We start from the raw sequence: 20,996 nt of genomic DNA, 5'->3' as shown, positions 1-20,996 counted from the left end.
GCCTGAAAACTGCCAGCAGAGATGAGCTAAGCAAATACTGGGGTGGGAGTTATACCTACTTATTTAACTGTGTGAGTTTAGGTCTTTTCATGCATTAACCAGAGTAGGTGAGCTGTCTCTAACTGTCCTTCCTAATAGATGAGTCAATAATAATGTTAGCAGGGAGCCACAAGACTGGAAAACTTGTGAATTTTAGCTGTCTGTGTAGAGGAAGGAGAAGGAAAAAGTTGGAAGCCAGAATGTACCTCAGCAGGCTCTGTGTGTCTGTCTGTCTATAGAAAAGTTCAGTGGTCTAAATCAGATTGGTCATCTTCAGGGGGACGTGATTTTCGTGGTTTTATTTTTGGGTGATGTGTAACCTTGTTTCTCATTTTGTGTGCTGAATTGTTTGACTACAGACCCACAGCTTTAGAGGGTCTGTGATATTCCTTCCCTTTCTTTTCCTTTCTTTTCCTTTCTTTACCCTTTTCTAGTTTCATCACTCTTGTTGCCCCTGTGTGGTAGGAGCAACCCCTCAACACAAGGCAGGTGAGAACTGAGAAAGGTATGCTTCTGATGTGGAGAGAAGGAACTGTTTTTTGAACCAGTTCCATGAGCTGACAGTTCCTAGCTCCATCCCCTGTGTAACCTAGTTGGTAGAGTAAAGCTGTCTGCATTCTTGGAGAAGGAAGCAGCACTTTCTAGGTTCTTCTGTCCCTCCAGAAATGTGTGCTGTGCCTGGTGAAGAGGAGGTCAGTGCACAAGTGTCTTGTCCTCCTTCAGAGTTAAATATTTTTGAGCAGAGAGTAGAACAGCTCTCATTTTGCTGTCACTTTTATAGCAGCTGTGCTATGATTGAAATGCCTATTTTTTTAAATGTCAGTCTTTGGCTTAATTTTCCTATGCTGTGAGATGCTGTTGATGCTGTTACTGAACCCTCTATATTTCCGTGCTGTATCCCTCAGAACTTCTGTCCACAGGAGGCGTTTGGGTCCAGATCCCCAGCCCAGGTGGGCTGAGGCTGTGTTAGAGCTGATCACAGGGGACAGCATATGAGGAAGATAGAAGCAATGAAGGCTTCCACGTAGCCAGTGCAAGGGCAAGGAGGATCTGCCATAATCCTGGGAAGCTGCAAGTTGTAAATGGCTGTTCTCATAGCCCCAAGGAGGAGAGAAGCAGGGAGATGTAAAGGTTCAGAGAGGTGTGATGATACCCCAACCTGCTGCCCCACGGGCTCCCTGCGCAGCTGAATGTGGAAGACCAAAAAACCAAGTTTATTTTCCCCTCTTTACCTTTTCTATCCTTACCTTGAAGGAATATGGTACTGGTCTGAGTGCACTGTGAAATGTTGTGCAGATTTCTCTGTGTGTCCCACCACCCTGGCAGGTTTGTTCAACGTGCTGAGCTGTGGAACACGTTGCTCCTACTGCCACTGAGGCACAAACATAGTCTAGAAGGGGTTTGTTTATGAAATGATAAAGCTGTAGGAGTTTGTTTTAGGTCACAAATGGAGTTTAAACTATGGGCAGGGGAGCTCTCAGGTGAAACCGTCTTGGCAGGCGCATGGCTCAGTGCGTGGATGTCCTCTGTGCTGGCAGCTCTGTCTCCCCGCTGCGTGGACTTTGTTGTTGTTCTCTTCTTCCTCAAGTAGGACCTGTCCCTTTTGGGTTTTTTTTTGTAAGGTCATTGGCTTGCCCACGGGAACTCTAAAACAACAAATTTGTTCCCTTCCTAGTGCTTGGAAGAGTATTTTTGAGCGCCCTTTGTGACTGTGGGCGAGTGAGATGTTTGCTGAATTGTGGATTTGCTTAAAATACTGTGCACGCTAAAAATGTCTTTGAGGCTTTTTCGGTTGTGACTGGATGCAAAAAGGGTTCTCTTCTGCTCTGGGCAGCTACAGATGTAGGAGCTGAGATTAACCCTGTGCTTTCCTCATGCCTGTTGTGGCAGCAGTGTCTTCTCCCTGCAGTCTCCTTCCCTGCATGCATAGAGCTCCTTGTCCTTGCCTGCATCTTACAGATCTCTGGGAGAGAATCAGGGCTGCATGGCTTGTCCTGGCAGGATCTCTCTGTGTTGGGCACCTTGGCAATAAGAAGCTGAGTGCATTTGGGTTTACCTGCTCTCTGGCTTCTTCATGGTCTCTCTGTTCTGGTTCCATGCAGCCACGTTGAAAGTTCAGGCCTGGTGTTTGAAAGCATTTATCAGAAATTCTGTTTGCACAGCAGTTGCGTTAATTGCAGTAAAGGTATTTCCAAAGCTTGACGTAATGAGGAAAACACCAAGCTTTCCAAACAAAACAAAGTGATGTTGGGTTCCTTGTTGGAATATATCTGATGAAATGACAAATCCATGTGTAAATGAAGGTGTTGGCGTCTTGAAAGACCTTGCAGAGCTCATTTGTTGTTGTTGTTGTCTTTCACTATAAAGAAAAATAAAACCTTATGTAGCCTGAATGGGCTCCTGGTGCACCCGCCAGGTTTCTGCAGTCTCTGCACATGTCGTCATGCTCCCCACAGTGCATCCTTTCCTTCCCAAGGCAATGTGGCCACCTGTTGTCCAGCCCAGCACTGAAATCAACTCTCATCTAAACAGACAGCTCTGTACAGTGTGTGGAACTGCATACAGTTCTTATATTGCTCTTTATTTTCAGGCAAACGTTGGAATCAGAAGTCAGCCCAGCTAACCTGAGTCAGCAGAATAATTATGTATATATTTGCAATAAATGCCATGTTTAGGTTTCTGCTGAGTCGAGGCCTCAGAAGTGGATGCATAGCAGCTAGAAGCTGTTGAAGTTATATTGAGCCCAGAGGAGAGAGAGCAGCTGTGACTCTGCATGTAACCATTTTGAAAGGTTAACAAAATGCATGATTTCTAGTTTCTTTTTTTACAAGAAGTGTCTAGATCAAACGACTAACTTAAAATACAACAAATGCATGGGTAAGATGTAGAGTGCATGTTGGCTTAATTCTCTGTATTTCTTTTACCTTGGATAAGAATGATAACTGGACAGGTTCACTACTATTGTTAGGGCAGGTTTATCTGGCAGGTCTCATTTTCAGGTTCTTCACGTCATCCTGCTTGCAGGCTTTGAGGAAAACATTTAAATCCAAGGGGATTTATGAAAAAGAATTACATAAAATAAATAACTATAAAATGGCAAGGTTAATGTAACACATATGAATGTAAAGACTGAGTTTTGTCTCTAAATTACAGTGCAGCACTACCCTGTGTCCTCTGTGTTGAGCATCCAAACCAGCACGTACCTCTGAGTTATTCAGCAGCTTGTGAAATTATTCTTACCAGAGCTCTAATGAATTTGAGAGAGTAGGAGATGATTACTGATGTAATACTGTCAGAAGTGCTTTTTCTTCTCCCTCCTCCCTATTAGCAAAGGCGATGTGTTTGTGCTGTTAGTCTTTGCAGCTGTTTTTGTGTTACATTCTAGTCCTTGTAATGTCCTTACGCTGTTCTCAAGGATGACTGTGCAAACCCTGTGACTCTTAACTAAAAACCATGAAGCACTTCAGCGTAGCCGAGGAACATCTCAGTTCCTAAAGCAAACAGTGACTTTTCCATTGGAGCAGTTTGTACTCTGTTTGCATTACACTTGTCCTGCCTGGTGCAGCACCCTGGGGAGGGAGGGCCCCAGAGCAGACTCTGTCTCCACTGGGACACGGCCTTGTTTTCCTCAGCTGGTGGAGTAGGGTATGGTGCCTGCAGTGAGGGCAGGAGGACAGTCAGCAGGCCTGTGGGGTCAGTAGGATAGTGCTCAGAAGGAGAAAAAGCAGTGAGCAAACTATCCTTGCTGTTGCAGAGAAAGAAATCCTGTGTGGATGAGGCTGTCGTGCCTGAAGGGGTTTTCTTCTCGTTTGGTTTTACTCCCCAGTCTTACAGTGTAAGCATTACTTCATAAAAATGCAGAGAAGACATGTTGGACATGTAGAAAAATCAATGACCAGAGGTGTTACTTTGCCTCTTTATTTTCATTCCTTGAGTTTCAAATGCCACTTGAAAGTTCCTCATTGACATCGGGCCAGGTTTATTGCAAAACTTTATCTATATCTTTTGTTAATTAAAATTGTACTATGCTTAATTTTCTTGATGTTTGTCCACATTGTATCAGCAATTAGTTTTTCATTTCATTAGCAGTCTATCAACGTAATTGCTGTAGAGATCGTCAAGAAGAACTGTGTTGAATAATGCAGCACCACCTCAAGTTGTGCGAGTTGCCAGGTTCTGTGTGAGGGTTTGTGCTTTGCTCCCCTTCATGGCCTGACTGGTGTTTGACAGCTGCCCTCCTGCTGAAGCATGGGTTGCCACATTCTCAGCCAAGAAATCTGCAAGCTAAACAAAGTTCCTAAACTAATTTAAATCTCGTACGATAAATAACCGGGAGTTTAATTCACGACAGCTCGTAAGGAAGCAAAGCTAACGCATTTCTCTTTATCAGCAGCAGCAGAAGTCAAAATAGTGTAGCCCAAACCACTGGCTCTCTTGTCTTGGAGCAGATGATAATGTCTGAACTCTAGGATTGCTGGTATACCAGTTTGACTTTTTTTATTTTCCTTTCTGTGTCAATTTTGTGTCCTGCAATTTCTCACCATGCGCACCTGCCTGACAGCTGAGGCTCTGGGTAAGTCTGCCATGCTGTAACCCTGGTGGCTGGTTTATTGTAGCCCTTGCTGTGGACTCTTTATGGTGTCTGGTCTCCACTAACTGCCTAGACTTTAATTTCTAATGAAATTAAAATACCGCCTAATCTTAACAACCAAACCTTCTTGTGATTTGTTTCTTCTTTTGGCATTTAATTGGAATGCTGTAAAAGAAGACAATCAGAAAGGGGTTATCATGGACTGATAAGTGATACCATAGTCGTGAGAGAAGTTAAATGGAATAGACATGTGGTAAAGGTGATGTTCAAATAATTGAATATCTTATTGCTAATATGACTTTTAAAGTCTAGAGCTTTAAGTCCTTACTGTTGTTTGTTTTTTTTTAAACCTGTGATCCAAGTCCCCCATTTTTCCCAAAAATCGCATGCACCTTTCTTAACTGGTAGATAAGAAATAGCATAAAACTTCATGCTAGGGAAGGGGTGGAAATCAACCTCACAATTGTTTCCTCCTCTGCTGCTTGATCACGTCTCAAATCCGTTTATGTTGGAGTGCTGTTTCAGTTTTTGTATTGCAAATTTAATGTGGTTGCCTTGAGATTCTCTTGCAAATGAAACTTGGTGCTTCTGAATCTGGGAGATGAAAGTCATTCCTCCACTTGAAGGCATAATGGTGTAGATATTTAACACTGCCCTTGGAGAAGCCTGGCTTGATTTGATCCAGAGACTCAAACTGGGATGACTCCATGGGCTTCTGGAGCTGGGCACTGCTGCCTGCTGCTTGCACTCTCCCTTGAAACCGCACGTTGTGTTTTCCCTGGTTTGTGATTCAGCCTGCAAGTTTCTTTTGGTAACTTGGAACTTCTCTTTAAAGGTGCAGCTTAACACTTTTGAACATTAGCAGCTCGTTGGGAACTCCAGTAGCCACCAGAGAGACTTGGATCTAACTGCAGCAGTGAGGTTTTCCACCTTTCTTCTTAAGGATGCAGAATTCTTATGCTTGCAGTCTAGATCCAAGTTAGTGTACATTAGTGTACATGTAAGGCTTACTGTGCAGGGCTTAGAGGGTTGTTGTGCCTGGCAGATGAAGCAGGTATGCTCCCATGATATGGGGGTGAATGATTTGAGCCCTTTCTGCTTTGCACTGGTACAGGTGCACTCAGCATTGTGTGGTGTAGTGTAAATTCTGCAAAAGGTCTATTCTGAATATTCAAGTGCTCTGCAGACACCTGGAAAATGTGAGAGGGAGCGGTCTTTTAAGTGAGAATACAGAAAACAGTAATTGTACCAGTATTTACTGTATTATCTACTCCATCTGTAGCAGCGTTAGCATTCACATTTGCTCTTAGAGCATTAAAAAAAAAACAACATTGTTTTCCTTTGTTGTTGCTGACAGTTTTGCTAATTTAAGTTCTCTTAAAAAGTGTAAGCATGAAATAGAGTTGAAAATCAGCTTTAGCTTTTTTTCTTCTGCCTAATACTTTTTACTGAAGTTCTTTTCAAACAAGGGTTGAGAAGGTGCATGAGGCCTTTAGCAGTGATTTGCACAGGTCACTAAAACTGGTCTTTTAAAGTATGTCCCTCCTTTACAGCTCTTGCACATTGTGCTAGTGATGTGAAGCAGCTGCTCTGACGGTAACATGTTAAGACTGCCCTTGGAGCAGCGGTGGATCCTGTTAATGATGACAAGAAGCAGTTCACTCTTTGCAGCTCAGTGGCTGTTATCCATGTCAAGCCATGAATCACAGTGCTTTCCTTCCTGGCGTGATGGAAGTCAGTTCACAACTTCTGATCCCGCATTTCCGTTCCTCTCTACAACTCCCATTTGAGAGAGGGGGGATATGAATTTCTCCTCCCTTTTCAGACTGTTGACTCATTACCCTGAATGCATGTGGGTGTCTTTTGCAGAGCCCTCTGCCATCATGCTCATTTCTAGCTGACTGCAGATCAGACCTGTCACTACACTTGGTGTTTTGACCATTTCTAATGCTGATTGGTTTCGGTGAGTCATTCCAACCTGTCTCCAGGAGGTCCTCCACCTCATTTCAGGAGCACCTTTCCTGCTGCTGAGTGATGATAGTGCTCTGGAACTGTTTTCTGTCATTATGGTAGTTATATTGGTTTGGGAACATTTCCAAATGGGTAACCTAAAGCCCATTGAATGTGGGCTAGAGAGAATAATTGATTGCTGGCGTAACTTGTGAAAGTGTGCCTCATGTCCACAGGCAGAAATAGTGCCATTGGTTGTCGCAGACACCATGGTCAGATGACCTTCTGCTCATAATTCAGCGGGGAAAAAGCGCATTGTCTTCCAGTGCTCCATGTTCCCTTCTGAGATGAGTGGTGGAGTCAGACTTAAGGAGAGCTGAGGTGGCAGAGGGGCAGAGAGCTGCTGACGCTTACATCCTTGGTGGGTGTCCTCGAGGTGTAGTTGTGCTGTCGAGGGACTCTGATCTAGGCTGCTTAGCAAGGAAACTGATTGCATGGGGCAGAGATGTCATCCCTCAAATTCCTGAGCTGCCTGAGTGCTGTGGCAGGCAGCTGGAGATGCAGAGAGTGGGAAGAGTTATGTCTGATTTCTAAAGGCTTGCTAGATTGATGACTGCATTATGGAGCTTTCAAAGGACGTTAATAAAGCTTTTCTGTTCCTAAAGAATAATTGCTTGGATACATCAAGAAAGAGATGTATTGATGCCACGTAAACATCTGACTTCAGGGCCTCATCCCAGTGATTCACCTAAGCTTGTTTCCTGCTCTGAATTATACCCCACAGCCTCAGTGTTCACACTGACTATGCAGGTGCCGAGAGCTCTCCCTAAAAGTATCTGGGAGGAGGTGCTATTCCATCAGCTTCCTGACTCGTGTGCAGGAAGAAACAAGAAACTTCACAGGGCTATAGAGGATGCTGTAAAGCTACTTTATATACATATAAACGTACATACATAGGTACATATACACACACTGTAGTAGTGCACAGCTTGATCATTATTCTAATAGCAGTGTTGAATTCAGTAGGTTGCAAAGGTGTAAATGAGGTTTATTTTTGCCCTGTGTTTTGGGTGCTCTGTTGCACTGTGCCAGGACATGGCTCTGTGAGATCCAAGTAGATTATCCAGATTGACTCTAATTGAGCCCATTTTGTCGATGGCATCTAGTTGCTTCCTGAATGTGTGTATTCTCACCAGTGCAGTCAGATGCATTTAACAGAGTTTCCAGTGTTGAGTGCATGATGATCTGGTGAAACAGCTGAACCTGTACAGCAATTCTGCAGAGCTGAGCTAATGAGTGCACTGGTTTAGTTAGCAACCAATGTGTTTTTCATTGAGTGCATCCACACAGTAGGTTTAGAAGAAATGAACTTATTTCACCTGTTGTTACTTGTAGGCGGCTCTCAAAGTAAGGTTCTGAGCATGAATGTAGATCTGATTTTCATAAGGAGTTTGAAAGAACAGCTCCAGAGAAGAACAGTCATTGCATCTGGTTGCATGGAAGAGTATGAGAAAGGGCCTGAAATGTGCAAAATAGCCTTCAGTCAGAACGGCCCCATTTGTTTCCTAAGGATGACAGGTGAGAAGGCCCAGGATTTTAAGAGACCTACTCAATTCTTTTCCAAATTGTTTCTGACATATGTCAATTTTGAGATGAGAAGCAGGTAACCATAATGTCAGAGTATGTTATTTTTAAAGTTACTTACTTCCCACTGATTTTATGACCCCACTGCACCAGTCAGGGAGATCTAGAGGGCTGGAAAGTGGGTGTTCACTCTGGCACTTTGGTACCAGGTGGCTGTGGTGGTGGCTGTGCTGTCATTGCTCTGTGCACAGTTCTTTGAAGACATGTTTCAGGAGCTCTGTGAGTGGCTATCTAGGCTATGTCTAGCTTGGAACAGAGAAAACTTGGATGTGTCCAGTCTGTAATGCCTCTAATGCAGCACGACTCTCTTTGCTTCCATTCCTGCTGTCTTTCTTGCTGCTCTGTCTGCATGGCAGTGCTAAGGAGCTGATGACTTCATCTCTCTCTGGAATATTGCATCAATACATACGATGATAAGGCAAAGGTTTTCCTTTGTAACACTCACTGTGAATCATCTACACTGTGTACTGCACACATTAAGAGACTTCTCTGTGCTTATAGTTCTAAATCGTCCGTGCACAACAGTTATTGTCCATTAGAGTTGATTGTGGGTAGCTGCAACTCACCATTTTAAATGTTGTTTTCCCAGTATTTAGTAGCAGTGAAATGGAAATGTGCCTGGCATAGTTAATTTGTGTTGTTAGTTGTAGGAGGTTTGAGACAGGTTTGCACAACTGAGGTTCTTTAAAATATTCAGAGGTATAAGCTGCATGAAAAGGTCTTGTGACTAGAGCTGTGTTAGCACAGTGATACAGTGGCTGAGCAGCAGCTCTTCCTTACTAGTGGAATGAATTCTTGGCATGCTGCAGAGCAAGGGGTTGATGCAGAAAAAGGTGCTCACCTGTCTGAGAAGGTTTTAGTTGACTGTAGTAAAAATAGTGGAACTTTTTTGATTGTGAAATATCAGATGATTATTTTTTTCATAGGCAAACACGGATGTTACTGAACATCAGTGCATTTGATATGTTGGTAGTTTTTAGGGTCTGGATTTAGCATAAAGAAAGCTGTTCTATCAGTTGCTTGTGTAAAATACTTGAATCCAGTGATCAGTGGCATGTTTCTAACATCTCATCTAGAAGATATATTCACTCATTTAATGGCTTCACAAACTGTCATTAAGACCTTGAGAAGCAGAAAAGTAGGAAGGAAGGGAAATATACCTAAGGTTGGTAATTAATACCATCCCAATTGGTAAGACGTTGATTTTCAGCAAGGATGTTATGAAGGGTTTCTTCAGCTAACACTTTGAGAAAGTCCTTACATGAAGTGGTACCTTTGGCTTATTGAAACCTCTTGAATTAAGATGGGTTTCTAGTCTATGCAAAAGGGAAAAAGATGCGATGAATAATTGAGGAAGAAACCTTACTAATTTGATTTAAGGGAAAATGCTGGTTGAGACTTGAATTGCAAAAGCACAATCTGGCAGCAGTGCTGGCTGAAAGTAAGTTATTCTTCTATGTAGATCCACAGTTATGACAAAACATGTTCTTGATTGTTTCCTGCATACAGGACGGGGTGACATTCAGCCCCAGTTGGACAGTGCTCTGCAGGATGTCAATGATAAGTACCTGCTGCTTGAAGAAACTGAGAAGCAAGCTGTCAGAAAAGCTCTCATCGAGGAGCGTGGTCGATTCTGTACTTTCATCTCGATGCTGCGGCCTGTGATAGTAAGAGCTCTCCATTTAAAGTTGGTACAGTGCACAAATGGGATGTGTCCAATAACCTCTAGAAAGATTCAGTCTGCATCTCTAGCTGGCAAATGGTCGGAGTTGGGCACTTACTTGTAAGCACATAGAGTAATTCAGCAACTGAAGGTTGCCTCTAAGAAGACTAATGGGGATATAGTGGGTGGTAATGCTTAGCAGAGCTTGAGTTCCTTCTGCATATGAATTTGAGACATTGACAATGAAAAGTTTTTTCCGCTGCTTTTTTTCTCATCATCACATTTTAATATAAACCTTCCTTATTCCCACTCCAGTACTAGCTCTGATAAATGTTTTAAGACTTCCCCTGTGCTTACAGTGATGTTATCTGACAGATTGCAGCCTGCTTTCATGCACTTTTCTGGCAGCTGTTTTCCTCCTGTGTGACAGTTTTTTCAGTTCATTGAAAGGGCTTCAATGTATTTTCCTAATCTCAGGTTGTCTGAAGCCCAGTGATGAATCGTTTGTGGCTTTCTGCAAGCTTGATGCATTTCTGAATGGCCTTCAGTGTGTTAGGAAAATTTTGTTCCTAGTGTTTGTTTACAGAGAGTATCTGTCTCAACAGAAAGTCATGATGAGAGAGGTGGAAACATACCTGAACAGGTGGAGGTCAGTTGCAGGCTGAGGGCCCAGGTCTAACCACCAGAGTAGCAACAGCAATACTGTGGTAATTTGTGGTGCTGGAATATTCTGAACTAGCTGTTGATATATCTTGAGCTAGGCTGAGTCATAGATGTGCTAATGATCCACACCTGTATATTGCCCTAATCTTAAAGTTTCCAAAAGCTAGCAGAAGTATGAGTTCAGCTCCTATTTTCAAGTTTGAAGTTGAAGGTCCATTAGTGAGCATACAAAGAAGAGTAGAAGTTAATACAGATGTCACAAAAATGTCATTCTTTTTCTGGAATTGTCACAAAAAGAAGGCTGAGATATCATCTCACTGATGAGAGGATTTCTGGGCCTCATAACATAGAGCAATCTTAAAAGAGTCATACAATCATTAGAGTTGGGAGGGATCATTAAGGGCCATCGATCTGACTCCCCTGCAGTGAACAGAAATGCCTACAGCTAGAGCAGGTTGCTCAGAGCCCCAGCCAGCCTGGTCTTGAATGTCTCTGAGGACAGGGCCATCCTCCACATCTCTGGGCGACTTGTGCCAGTGCCTCACCATCATTACTGTGAGAAACTTCATATCCAGTCTAAATCATAGAACTCTAAATGAATGTTTCCAGCTCTCTTTCATAAGCAGTGATTGCTTAATCAATAAGGAAGAAGCAGCTCCAGTGGGCATTCCTGCGGTCGTTGGAAAACAGAAGTACATTATGTTGTGGGTCCAATTTTTAAAAACGAGGCTGTGATTAGACTTCTTCTTCTGTCTTTTCAGGAAGAAGAAATATCAATGCTGGGAGAAATAACCCATTTACAGACCATATCCGATGACTTGAAAAGTCTCACCATGGATCCGCACAAGTTGCCATCTTCAAGTGAACAGGTTAGTGTGGAAGATGTTTTTATTTTTAGCTTGTAAGTTCTTTGTGTGTTGTGAGAAATACTGACTGCTAGCACTGAGTGGCTTTACATTACACTGCGTAGATTCTTCTCTGCAGCAGTGCAGTTTTTAACATTAAGTAACTTTTAAAAAATTGGAGTTGAAGTACCAGCCAGGTGCTCCTGAACTATTTGGGGAGACCAGTGTGAAATGGTACTTAGCAAAAATCTATGAAAATGAATGAAAATGCCTGTTTTCTGCTGAGGGTATTGAATGGGTGATACCTCCTCACCCTGCCACATCCCTGCCTATGTGTGATTACAAGGTTGCTGAGATTAGATATCTTGATGGAGCCTAACAATTGAACATTACTACATGCTGTCATTAAAATGCATAGAAAAATGTGTGCAGTTAAATGACTCCAAAAAGGATCTTTTAAGTCAGGCCCTGCTGAACTCAGTTTTCTTGTCATGCCTTATCATTGACCTGAAAGTATAAAGGATGGAAGCTCTGTTGCCGGTGGATATTGGATCTTCAAATTTTTTTTAATATGAGTTTTTCAATGCTAAAGCTGTTGCAGATTTTTTTTTTAAGAGAAGAAGAAAACCAGTAGTCTGAGATACGGATAAAATGAAACTCCAGTTTACTTTTTGAAGATGTTTTCTGCTCACTTTCTGAAATCTCTTTTTGTGATAGCAGTTCTAGTGTTAAAGAACTGTAGTTTCTGGAAGCCCAGAGAGTTGGCTGTCCTCTGTGGGAACTGTAACATGCGCAGTGTAATTCTAGCAGAAAAAAATGTGTCAGTTGGTACTGAAATCTTGCAGTGGGGACAAATGTTGTGTGAACAGCAAGTGGTTTCTGCTAACAGAGGAAGAAAGATTTCCGTGTCTTTGATGCTGTTGATTATCTTTCATCAGGTAATTTTAGATTTGAAAGGTTCTGATTACAGTTGGTCTTACCAGACTCCTCCATCCTCTCCCAGTACCACCATGTCCAGAAAATCTAGTGTTTGCAGGTAAGTAGACTGGTAATATTAAATTTTAACCTGTTTGGGGGCAAAGAGATGCAGGTTCAGACTGTGGTGTAGATTTGTATTCATACTTAAACAACAACTCTTAATGAAATAAATCCCTTATGGTCTTTATCCATGTAAGTATGTGACTGGGAATACTAAAAAGGATGGGCATCACTGAACAACTTTCAAGCTCAAGACAACTTGACGATGCTTTTGATTCAGTTCTCTTGAAGCCATTTCAGATCAAAGAGCAGACTGTACTAATTTAAGCTCTGAGATTGTTCGTTTATAATTTCCTTTTCTGTTTTTCATATAATGACTTCTTAAATTATTCTAAGTAGCTCTTACTAATCACTAAGTTAACTGTTTAAAAAAGGAAAAACATTCTTGGCAATTACGCTGTCAGTCTGGTAGAGGGGAATGCTTTTTTGATACAAGTTGGTTTTTTTTTTAAACTGTTTAATGCTGTCTAATACTGTCTTAAAATATGTTGAAACACTGGGTTCTGTCTATGCTTTCTCTGTAAAACTGTTTTCTGTCATGAAACAGTTTATTAGCATGCTGCCCCTGTACCCAGCGTCTACATTTACTCTTTCCTTTTATTGAAAAGGAAGACATCCTATTGTGTATTCTGCTCCAACGCCTTTGTAGCTGCTCTCAAATGATTACCTTTTAGTTTGCTTTATGAATAATGTACTACAGGTTCCCTGCATATGAGCAAAGTTACCTATAGCATGTCAGAGCAAGTGAACACGACCTCTTTTATGTATCTACTTGTCTCTGCATGCAGATATATATATAAAAATCCTTCAATACTTTTATATATATGAAAACATGCATATTTAAAGCAATGAGCACAGGCTTATAGATGCAATATCCTGAAGCTATAAAAGAAAATGGCTGAAAATCCATCATCTGTTCCTAATCGACCTAATTTTATGCTGTAAAACCTACATAGGCACTACTGTGTATGGATAAAATACAGCAGAGCTCCTCTTCCTGTGCTGCTGGCTGACTTGTCCATCTTATGTGTATGTGGGATTTATGGTCAGGTGCAATGCAGTGCTGGCCCATGTATAGTTCAGAGCCATCTCCTTAGCTAGGCAGTGGATGCCTGTCAGTGACGATAGGAAAATGCCTTCAGAGTGATGCATCCTGCTAGTCCTGCTTAGCCACCCCAGAAAGAAACTTTAGCTGCTCCCATGTTTTGACTGGCTGTTCTGACTGACACTGCTGTTCTTCATGAGTACTGAAGACTGAAAATCAATCTTCTTGGTTGAAATGGTTTTTTGGTGTCTTATTTTTAATGGATATTAATTTGGATTATTAATTTTTTGATGGTCTTTCTTAAAGCTGCATATCTGGAGACAGGACTTCACTGAATAAACTATCACCTGCTTTTATTCCCAATAGAAAGCATTCGTGTGAGAGAAACTTGTCTCAGATACTCTGAATATGGGGTTTTGGTAATGCTGTCAAAAATCTCATATGCTGGCTGACCCAAAAACTGCATGTCGGGATGCAGACTTGTAGATGAACCATGATGCCTTTGGACCCTCTGCTACAGATTTCTCTGAAAATTTGGTCTGTGGTGCAGTAGAAGAGAGCTGTCAGCAAGCTTGTTTGCTCATAAGTGTAAAGGCCAGAAGGCGTGTAACACCCCTTCATCCATAACCTAACTTGAACTGCTAGTGGTTACAGAACGTTATTTAAGTGAAATTCCAGGTAAAATGCCATTTTCTCTCTGGTCACAAGGGATACTGCAGCTGCTTATGGTTCTTTACTGATATATATGTGCATATATATATATATTTATATTTAAATTTATTTTGTCAACATTTTTTCTTTTCCCGTTTATGCTGCCTGTTGCTAGAGACATGTGGAATGTTAATTGTACTGTATACGGGTCTCTCCCCACCCCATCCTTGTGTCTTTTCCTCTCCCCTTTCCTTTCTCTGTTCCTTTTGTCTCTCACAGCAGTCTGAACAGCGTTAACAGTAGTGATTCCCGGTCCAGTGGCTCGCACTCGCACTCACCTAGTTCACACTATCGCTATCGCAGCTCCAATCTGCCTCAGCAGGCACCCATGAGGCTGTCCAGTGTGTCCTCCCATGATTCTGGATTCATGTCCCAGGATGCTTTCCAGTCCAAATCGCCATCCCCTATGCCACCAGAAGCACCTAACCAGGTACGTGCAAGCATGAGAACAACAAAAAAAAACTGACTGTGAGCTGGACTCCGTTGCTTGGCTCACCTTTCACAAAAGGATATGATGTAATTTTGGGGTACCTTGAAGTCAGATTAATCCCTGAGGATTTGTCTGACTGCACTTCATCCATCTAAAAGTTGGGCCTCTGTGAGTGATATGTACTGCTGTTGCAGCTGGCAGTGAAGAAGGGGATGAGTCGCTCTCAGGGGATGTGGTTTTTGCTCTGGCCCTGAAGGGAGCCTGGATGCCTAACTTTCAGATGGGTACAGAGGAGAAAGAATAAGAAATCCCTCTGCAGGAAGGAGTAAATACTCACTTCACCCACTGAGGTTACCAATTAATATCCTATGCCGATTGCAACTTGTTAGTATCTGATGGCTGTTTATTTTTTAATGGACAAACATTAGTGCCAGAACAGCCTTCTGACAGCCATTGTATCAGTACAGTGGTGGCTTTGACAACAAGGATACTGTTTTTATTCCCACCAGATGAGCCCCTACAAAGGGCCTGGAATACTCGACATCATAGGAGGCTTTAGTTTTGTCATTTTTGATGACATCCCTTTCTGTGGATAGGCTTACATTTAGCAGGTAGCTCTCCCAGTGAAATTTTTAGGGTATCATCAACAACAGCACTGCTTCATGTAGGCCTGGGGCATATTCTTGAGAAAAGCTCAGCATTTTCCCTTCTATATACTTAACTCTTTCATTTAATAAAAATGCTTGGTTTTCAAATGAAAACATCTACAGCTGTCCGCAGTCTGGACACATCAGCATTGTTTTTATAGATGACAACCTGAAGAACTTTGTGCACACTAATAAAATGAATGTTTTGTTTAGATTGGCTATGGCTAACCTAAGTGAAATGCAAAAAAGTAAATGAGCAATAATAAAGTAAACTGGAATAGTAACAAGGTAAGGAAGTTGACTTTTAAGATACATACATCGGTTATACATGCTAGCATCATCTCTGATTTTCATAGTATCCACTGCACCTGCATAAAAGGGTGGTAATCTACATGATGGTGCTGTGTTTGCTGATGAGGATGTAACTTTGCAATTGCCCTTAGCATGGAAAAAACCCAACACCTCTCTTTGCAAGTTCCCCTGTTAAACAAGGGAGAGAACTTAGGCCGGTATCAGCTGGCAGAGCATCCTGAAAGTCGATGGAGTCACGCTGATCTACACCAGCTAAGTTCATACGCTTTCACTTCATTTTAGAAACTATCCATAAAGTTGCAAACTGATCCAAGCATCACTTGAGCTATTCGTGAGCTGTAGAAGGCTGCAGCAGTGTGGCGTTGACTTGACAAGTGTAGTGTGTTGGTATAACAAATAGATATGTGCTCTGTGTGTCTCTAGTTCTGTATACCTTTACGCAGAGGAAAAGGTAACAGATCATTGCCTGGCCGCTTCATCTCTGCTTAAGTGTCTCGCTTTGTATGTTCAGCACTAAGTAAAATGTGTGTGTTGTGCTGACAGGCAATTGTGATCGTGAGCTTACTGAGAAGCTGTTCAGTTTACAGCGTTATTTCGTGTTGTGTGTCTCTAACCAACTGACAGAACTTCCTTTTGGGGTCGTGCTTTGAGGCTGGGTGGTGGGTGGGAGGAGCAGTGGTGGCAGCTGCCGGTTGTTTCTGAAACACTGATGTCATTGTTTCTGGTAGTGACACTGAGGAAGCAGAAAAGCAAGCTTTGGGATCAACGAAGGAAATTAAGAGCCATTTATCTTGTGCAGGTGGACACTTTGCTGATGCTTGCTAGCTACATGCTGTGGCATCTGCTAGCAGCAGTAGTTTTTAGGACAACAAGACCCATTTTCTTTTAATAATGGATTTTAAAAGACAGTAAAAAGGAGCCACATAAAATCCCTGAATTACGGGAATGGGACTGTGTGATCTACATGAAGCTTTTATGCTCTCACCTATACTGAAAATTAATCTGAGTCCATTCAAAATAACAGATAAATGATTAAATCTGAAAGAAGAAATAAGCAGGGATTTGAACAAGACGCAGGCTGTGCCAGAGGAGAGATGACTGTCAAAATGAACAGGCCTACAATTGCTGACTAGTCTTTACATGATTATTCTTTTTAATTGAGTATGCAGTATTCCCCAATATTCTCTGCAGCATTATTCTTGACATCACTGGAAGTGAAAGGGTTAGCCTCTCACAGATAGCTGTGCATTTAGAAGGGGCTCTTCCAAAATGCTTTATCAAGCAAGTGCAGCTGGATGAAAAGCATTGCAGATCTCTTTCTGCAGGTGAAAGGTTTCTCTAAATGCCAGATGTGAGGTCAGCCTTGGTCAGCGTTGCCCTTTGCATGTACTGAAACCATGTAAAGCCCTTGGAGGATCTTCTGCTGGGAGCAGAGAGTATAATGAAAGTCCAGTGTGGTTGGTGCTGTTTGACCACTTGTGCCCTGTGCAGTACTCAAGCTGAGGATCTGAGATGAGGTGGCACGCTGATGGTGCCATTAAGTCTCTGTTAAGGAGATGACAGTAGAAGGCTGGGCTTGCAGTGAGCACACACGGTGATTTTCATCAGATAGAAAGTGATTATAGAGCTGGATTTTAGAGGCTGCTAATGACTTGACAAGTGAAAGCGAGGGGAGAGAAAGAAGTGTATTAAAGAGGAGGGGAGAAAAGCAACAAACTGTTCATCTAGTCAGACAGCAGAGAACTGACTCTTTCTTGCTGGAATATTCTGGAAATCATTTTCCCTTTAACAGTAAGGTAGAGGGAAACCAGAGGTGAATTTGCTTCCGCTTGAAAGCTAAGAAGATTCTACTTTTGAGGAAATTTCATTGCTAGAAATAGCTTGAGGGTGGGATAGGGAAAATATACTGTTGCAGCTATTCAGTTGTCCATGTAAATTACCATATGTTCCTAGATTGAGCTATAAAAAAATGTTATAGAAATAAATGCATCTATCAGTTTCACCAGGCACTTGCTTTTCCTAAACATCATTTTTCAAAATTAAGTTTCTCAAGGGTTTGTCCCTAGCTAGAAGGAAGAAGTGAGTAGTGCCTCGCTTCTGGAAATGAGACAGGCTGAGGAGGTGACCTTGAGTCCCCATGCTTAGCTTTCAGAAATGTAACTGATGTGTCTTTTGCTGATTGCAGAGGGACATCGGGCCAGGCTCTTCATTAGAGTTTGGTCTCCTGGGAAACTCTTGCTCAGGAGCAGTCTAGTACAGGAGGAAGGGAAGGGTTAAGAAAGCAATGCTGTGTTTGGATGGAGAGCACAGCAAACAAAGGAAACAGATAATCCAAGAACTTGGAAGAGTGTGTGAGAGACCAAATACCATGCTGCACATACAGAACGTACATCTGAGGGATTGCTTGTTGCTGTGCAGAGCAGTTTTAACTTTCTGCTGGTACAGTTAACATCAGGGACACATCAGAAAACATGCAGTTTTCTCAGAAGAGGTGATCTAGGAGCTGAGCAGAACCACCATTATCACAGCTGTGGGAAAAAAAATAACCTCCCAGGATTAAAGTAGCTAAAATGAAAGGACTAATTTTAAAAACCGTTCAAATTAAGCAATCATTTTTAAAAGGGATAAACTAAAATGAACTGAAAAAAGCCAGAGTCGCATTGCTCACTCCAGGGGATGTGAAGCAGAACTGCTCAGCCCCATGTTGCCTGTGTGTGTGCATCTGCAACAAGCACTCAAGTTTGGAGACCTTTTGCCCAAGCAGTAACCGTGCAGTTTCTGTTCTCAGCCACTCATGTACTTTCTGCTAAGGAATGAAGGGTGGTCTGTGCTTCCCACAGTCAGATCCTCTCAGCCAATCAGGACCGTTCCTGCAGTCTGATCCAGGCAGCATTTTGCCTGCACCCGTTCTTTTTCTCTATGCTTTTCCCCCAGGAGCTCAGTATTCTTCCATCCCCATCAATTTCTCGCTGACTGAATCCTTTTTTAGCAAGACATGAGGCTTCCTGTTCTATGTTGGGAATTTCTCCAGATGAAGAGATCCAGTTTCCCTACCATCACATCTTGCATTTCCTTCAACTGTCAGGGTGTTTACCCCATGATGTTTTGGCTCATCCTTTGCCATTTGAATGACCACACTGGGTTTGGTGTGAGAGCCTTTCTTTCACCTTGGAATCACTTCAGTTCGAAAGTTCACCATTTCCAATCATTTCTGCCACACATCACATAAGTTGAACAAAACTTTGCATCTTCAGGACTTGTATTTTTAATCTTTTTCCGTCTGCTGACTGCAGGAACTCCATTGCTCTGCAAACCGCATTTATGACCCATTTTTATCACTATCATTTTTTGACACAATCTCCTTAAACTTCTGGCTTGTGAGTAAGAATACTGTGTTGTGTGTAAACTTCAAATTCTCCCTTCAGTGGATCATACGGAGAAACCAACAACACAGCATGTGGAACTCACGTCCTTTCCTGTCCATCCTGTCATGTGCAGCGTACGCAGACCCAAAACAGTCTTCCAACAGTTCTTTTGGGTCATAAGCATGAGGTTTCAGAAGATGCTCTCTGAAATACTGTTCTCAGGTTTATTTTTTCCTGCCCCCAATCTGACACTGGTAGTATAGGTGTTCTCATGTGAGCGATCTCAATCAGTTTCTTTTGCTGAGCAGTCCAGGACTTGGGCAGGCAGAACTTGGAGGTTTACTTTTAAAACTGATTTTAAGAATATTAAAAATAGGCTATCTCCATCTAATGCACAATAGTGTTTGAAGGTGAAGTCGTCTGCAACTCACGCTTGTTAATGTTCTTATTTTCAGAAATATTTCTCCTATAAAAGATGTTGCTTTCAGTCAAGAAAGTAGCAGGTTACGCAGAGTTGAACCACTGCGTATCGAGTACCCCATGGCATACTTTTCACTTTCCTTCTTATAAGCCATAAACACTCATGGTTCTTCTGATCTCATATTCGTCTCAACTGTCTGAGGTGAAGTTTTGAGCTGAAAGGGCATCGTACCACCCTTTGAATACCAGCCTGTTTGCTGAGCCCACAGGTACGTACATACACTTGCCACAATGCATGCAGATCTGATCTGATGCCAGCACAAGGTAGGGTGTGCATTATGTGTAAAACATAATCCTCTACGTTACATGCTTTCTTTTTGTCTTTTTTTTTTAGCAGCTTTTGCAAACTTTTACAGCTCTTACTTAAATCCGCAGTTCACTAAAAATTCCAGGATGCTTTTCAACAGCCCTGATAGTCTTCACTGAAACCCTTACAACAGCAGTGTTCTGTCTTGGGAGATTGGCATCTCCTTTTATGTAGGCAGTTAGCAATACATACATTCTTTATATGTAGGTTCTAGTGAGCATAGAGCCAATTTCTGGCTGTCAGCACTGGTGATTGTTCTACAGTGCCACTCATTCAGGTACCATTTTATTGCAGGCTCACTCCAAGCTCTCTTCCTAGGTTCTATTTCAGTCGAGATTTCCCTCTCTGTTCAAAATGTTCTTTGTTGAAAACTGAGGTGCTGCTACACAATCCTGTATACAAGAACACGTTTCTGGATTCCTTGCCATTCTCTCAGGTGTGACAAAATGTTGGTGATATCCTTAGATAGGTTTTCTTCACAGGTCTTGGACTACAAAAGGATGAATTATTGTTGCCAATGTTGCATTTCCTGGCAGTGAACAGAGCTCAGGGCTGTGCTGTTCTTCTGATGTCCTTGACCATTTCAGAGCCCTTGGTTCTGAATGCACCCTTGGACCTGTATGCACATCCCTACTGATGGTGATGCCGATTGCAGTTAGTAAAACGTTCCACAAGCTTGTTCATCTTGGAGTGAGGCCTGTCTGTAGGTGCGTCACCTGCTTTTGTGGAGGCGTTCCAGCAGTGAATGCACATAGGGGCATGCACTGAAAAGTGGCAGAGAAGTTCCTTGTAAGAAGCTGAGTGTTTGAGCTGTTTATTGGACATTCGGTGTCCTGCATTTTCCTTCCCTCTCTGTCCAAGCCCCTGATATTTTCCATCTCTGCTGATAAGAGGAAGCAGCTGGCAAGCACGTGCCACCATTTATGCACTCAACAAAGTACATGCACCTTCCTTTTGACTGTTGGACAGAAAAGCTTGAGTCAGTGCTCTGGGTGTATGCATACTCCCCACAGAGGCACATGCATACAGATTTTGGAAACGTCCAATCTGGTGAGTATTGCTTCTTTCTCTATTCTATAATATTTGAACTCAGACAAACTTTTCACAAGCACTATTGCAGGTCAGAAAATCTAAGAACTTGTGAATGTGACATTTGCTGCTCCATGTTTTCAATCTAAACTTTGTCTTTCAAGTACTGACAATCTGCTTTTCGTATGAATCAGTTGACTTGGTAAATTGCATGGTTGGACCATCGGTCCATTCAGC

At 42.3% G+C, this 20,996-nt stretch overlaps 1 protein-coding gene across 18 annotated transcripts in view; it reads left to right on the top strand.

The window, feature by feature from the left end:
- The window catches only part of MTSS1 (MTSS I-BAR domain containing 1), a 117,493-nt gene that overhangs the window by 88,309 nt on the left and 8,188 nt on the right, over window positions 1–20,996 (top strand). For 5 of the 18 annotated variants that reach the window (XM_052704827.1, XM_052704825.1, XM_052704822.1 and 2 more), the window contains exons 7-10: window positions 9,734–9,891; window positions 11,312–11,419; window positions 12,334–12,431; window positions 14,409–14,619. In XM_052704827.1, coding sequence (XP_052560787.1) covers window positions 9,734–9,891; window positions 11,312–11,419; window positions 12,334–12,431; window positions 14,409–14,619 — 575 coding nt within the window. Of the gene's footprint in view, window positions 1–4,600; window positions 4,613–9,731; window positions 9,892–11,311; window positions 11,420–12,333; window positions 12,432–14,408; window positions 14,620–20,996 lie in introns of all 18 variants that reach the window. The other 13 variants (XM_052704820.1, XM_052704826.1, XM_052704810.1 and 10 more) reach the window with 5 other exon arrangements.

The sequence above is a fragment of the Tympanuchus pallidicinctus genome, unplaced genomic scaffold, assembly GCF_026119805.1.
Source record: "Tympanuchus pallidicinctus isolate F22 unplaced genomic scaffold, pur_lepc_1.0 scaffold5, whole genome shotgun sequence".
NCBI classification, from domain to species: Eukaryota; Metazoa; Chordata; class Aves; order Galliformes; family Phasianidae; genus Tympanuchus; species Tympanuchus pallidicinctus.
The sequence above is the reverse complement of the archived record's forward strand: the minus strand, read 5'-3'. Positions and strand labels throughout refer to the sequence as shown.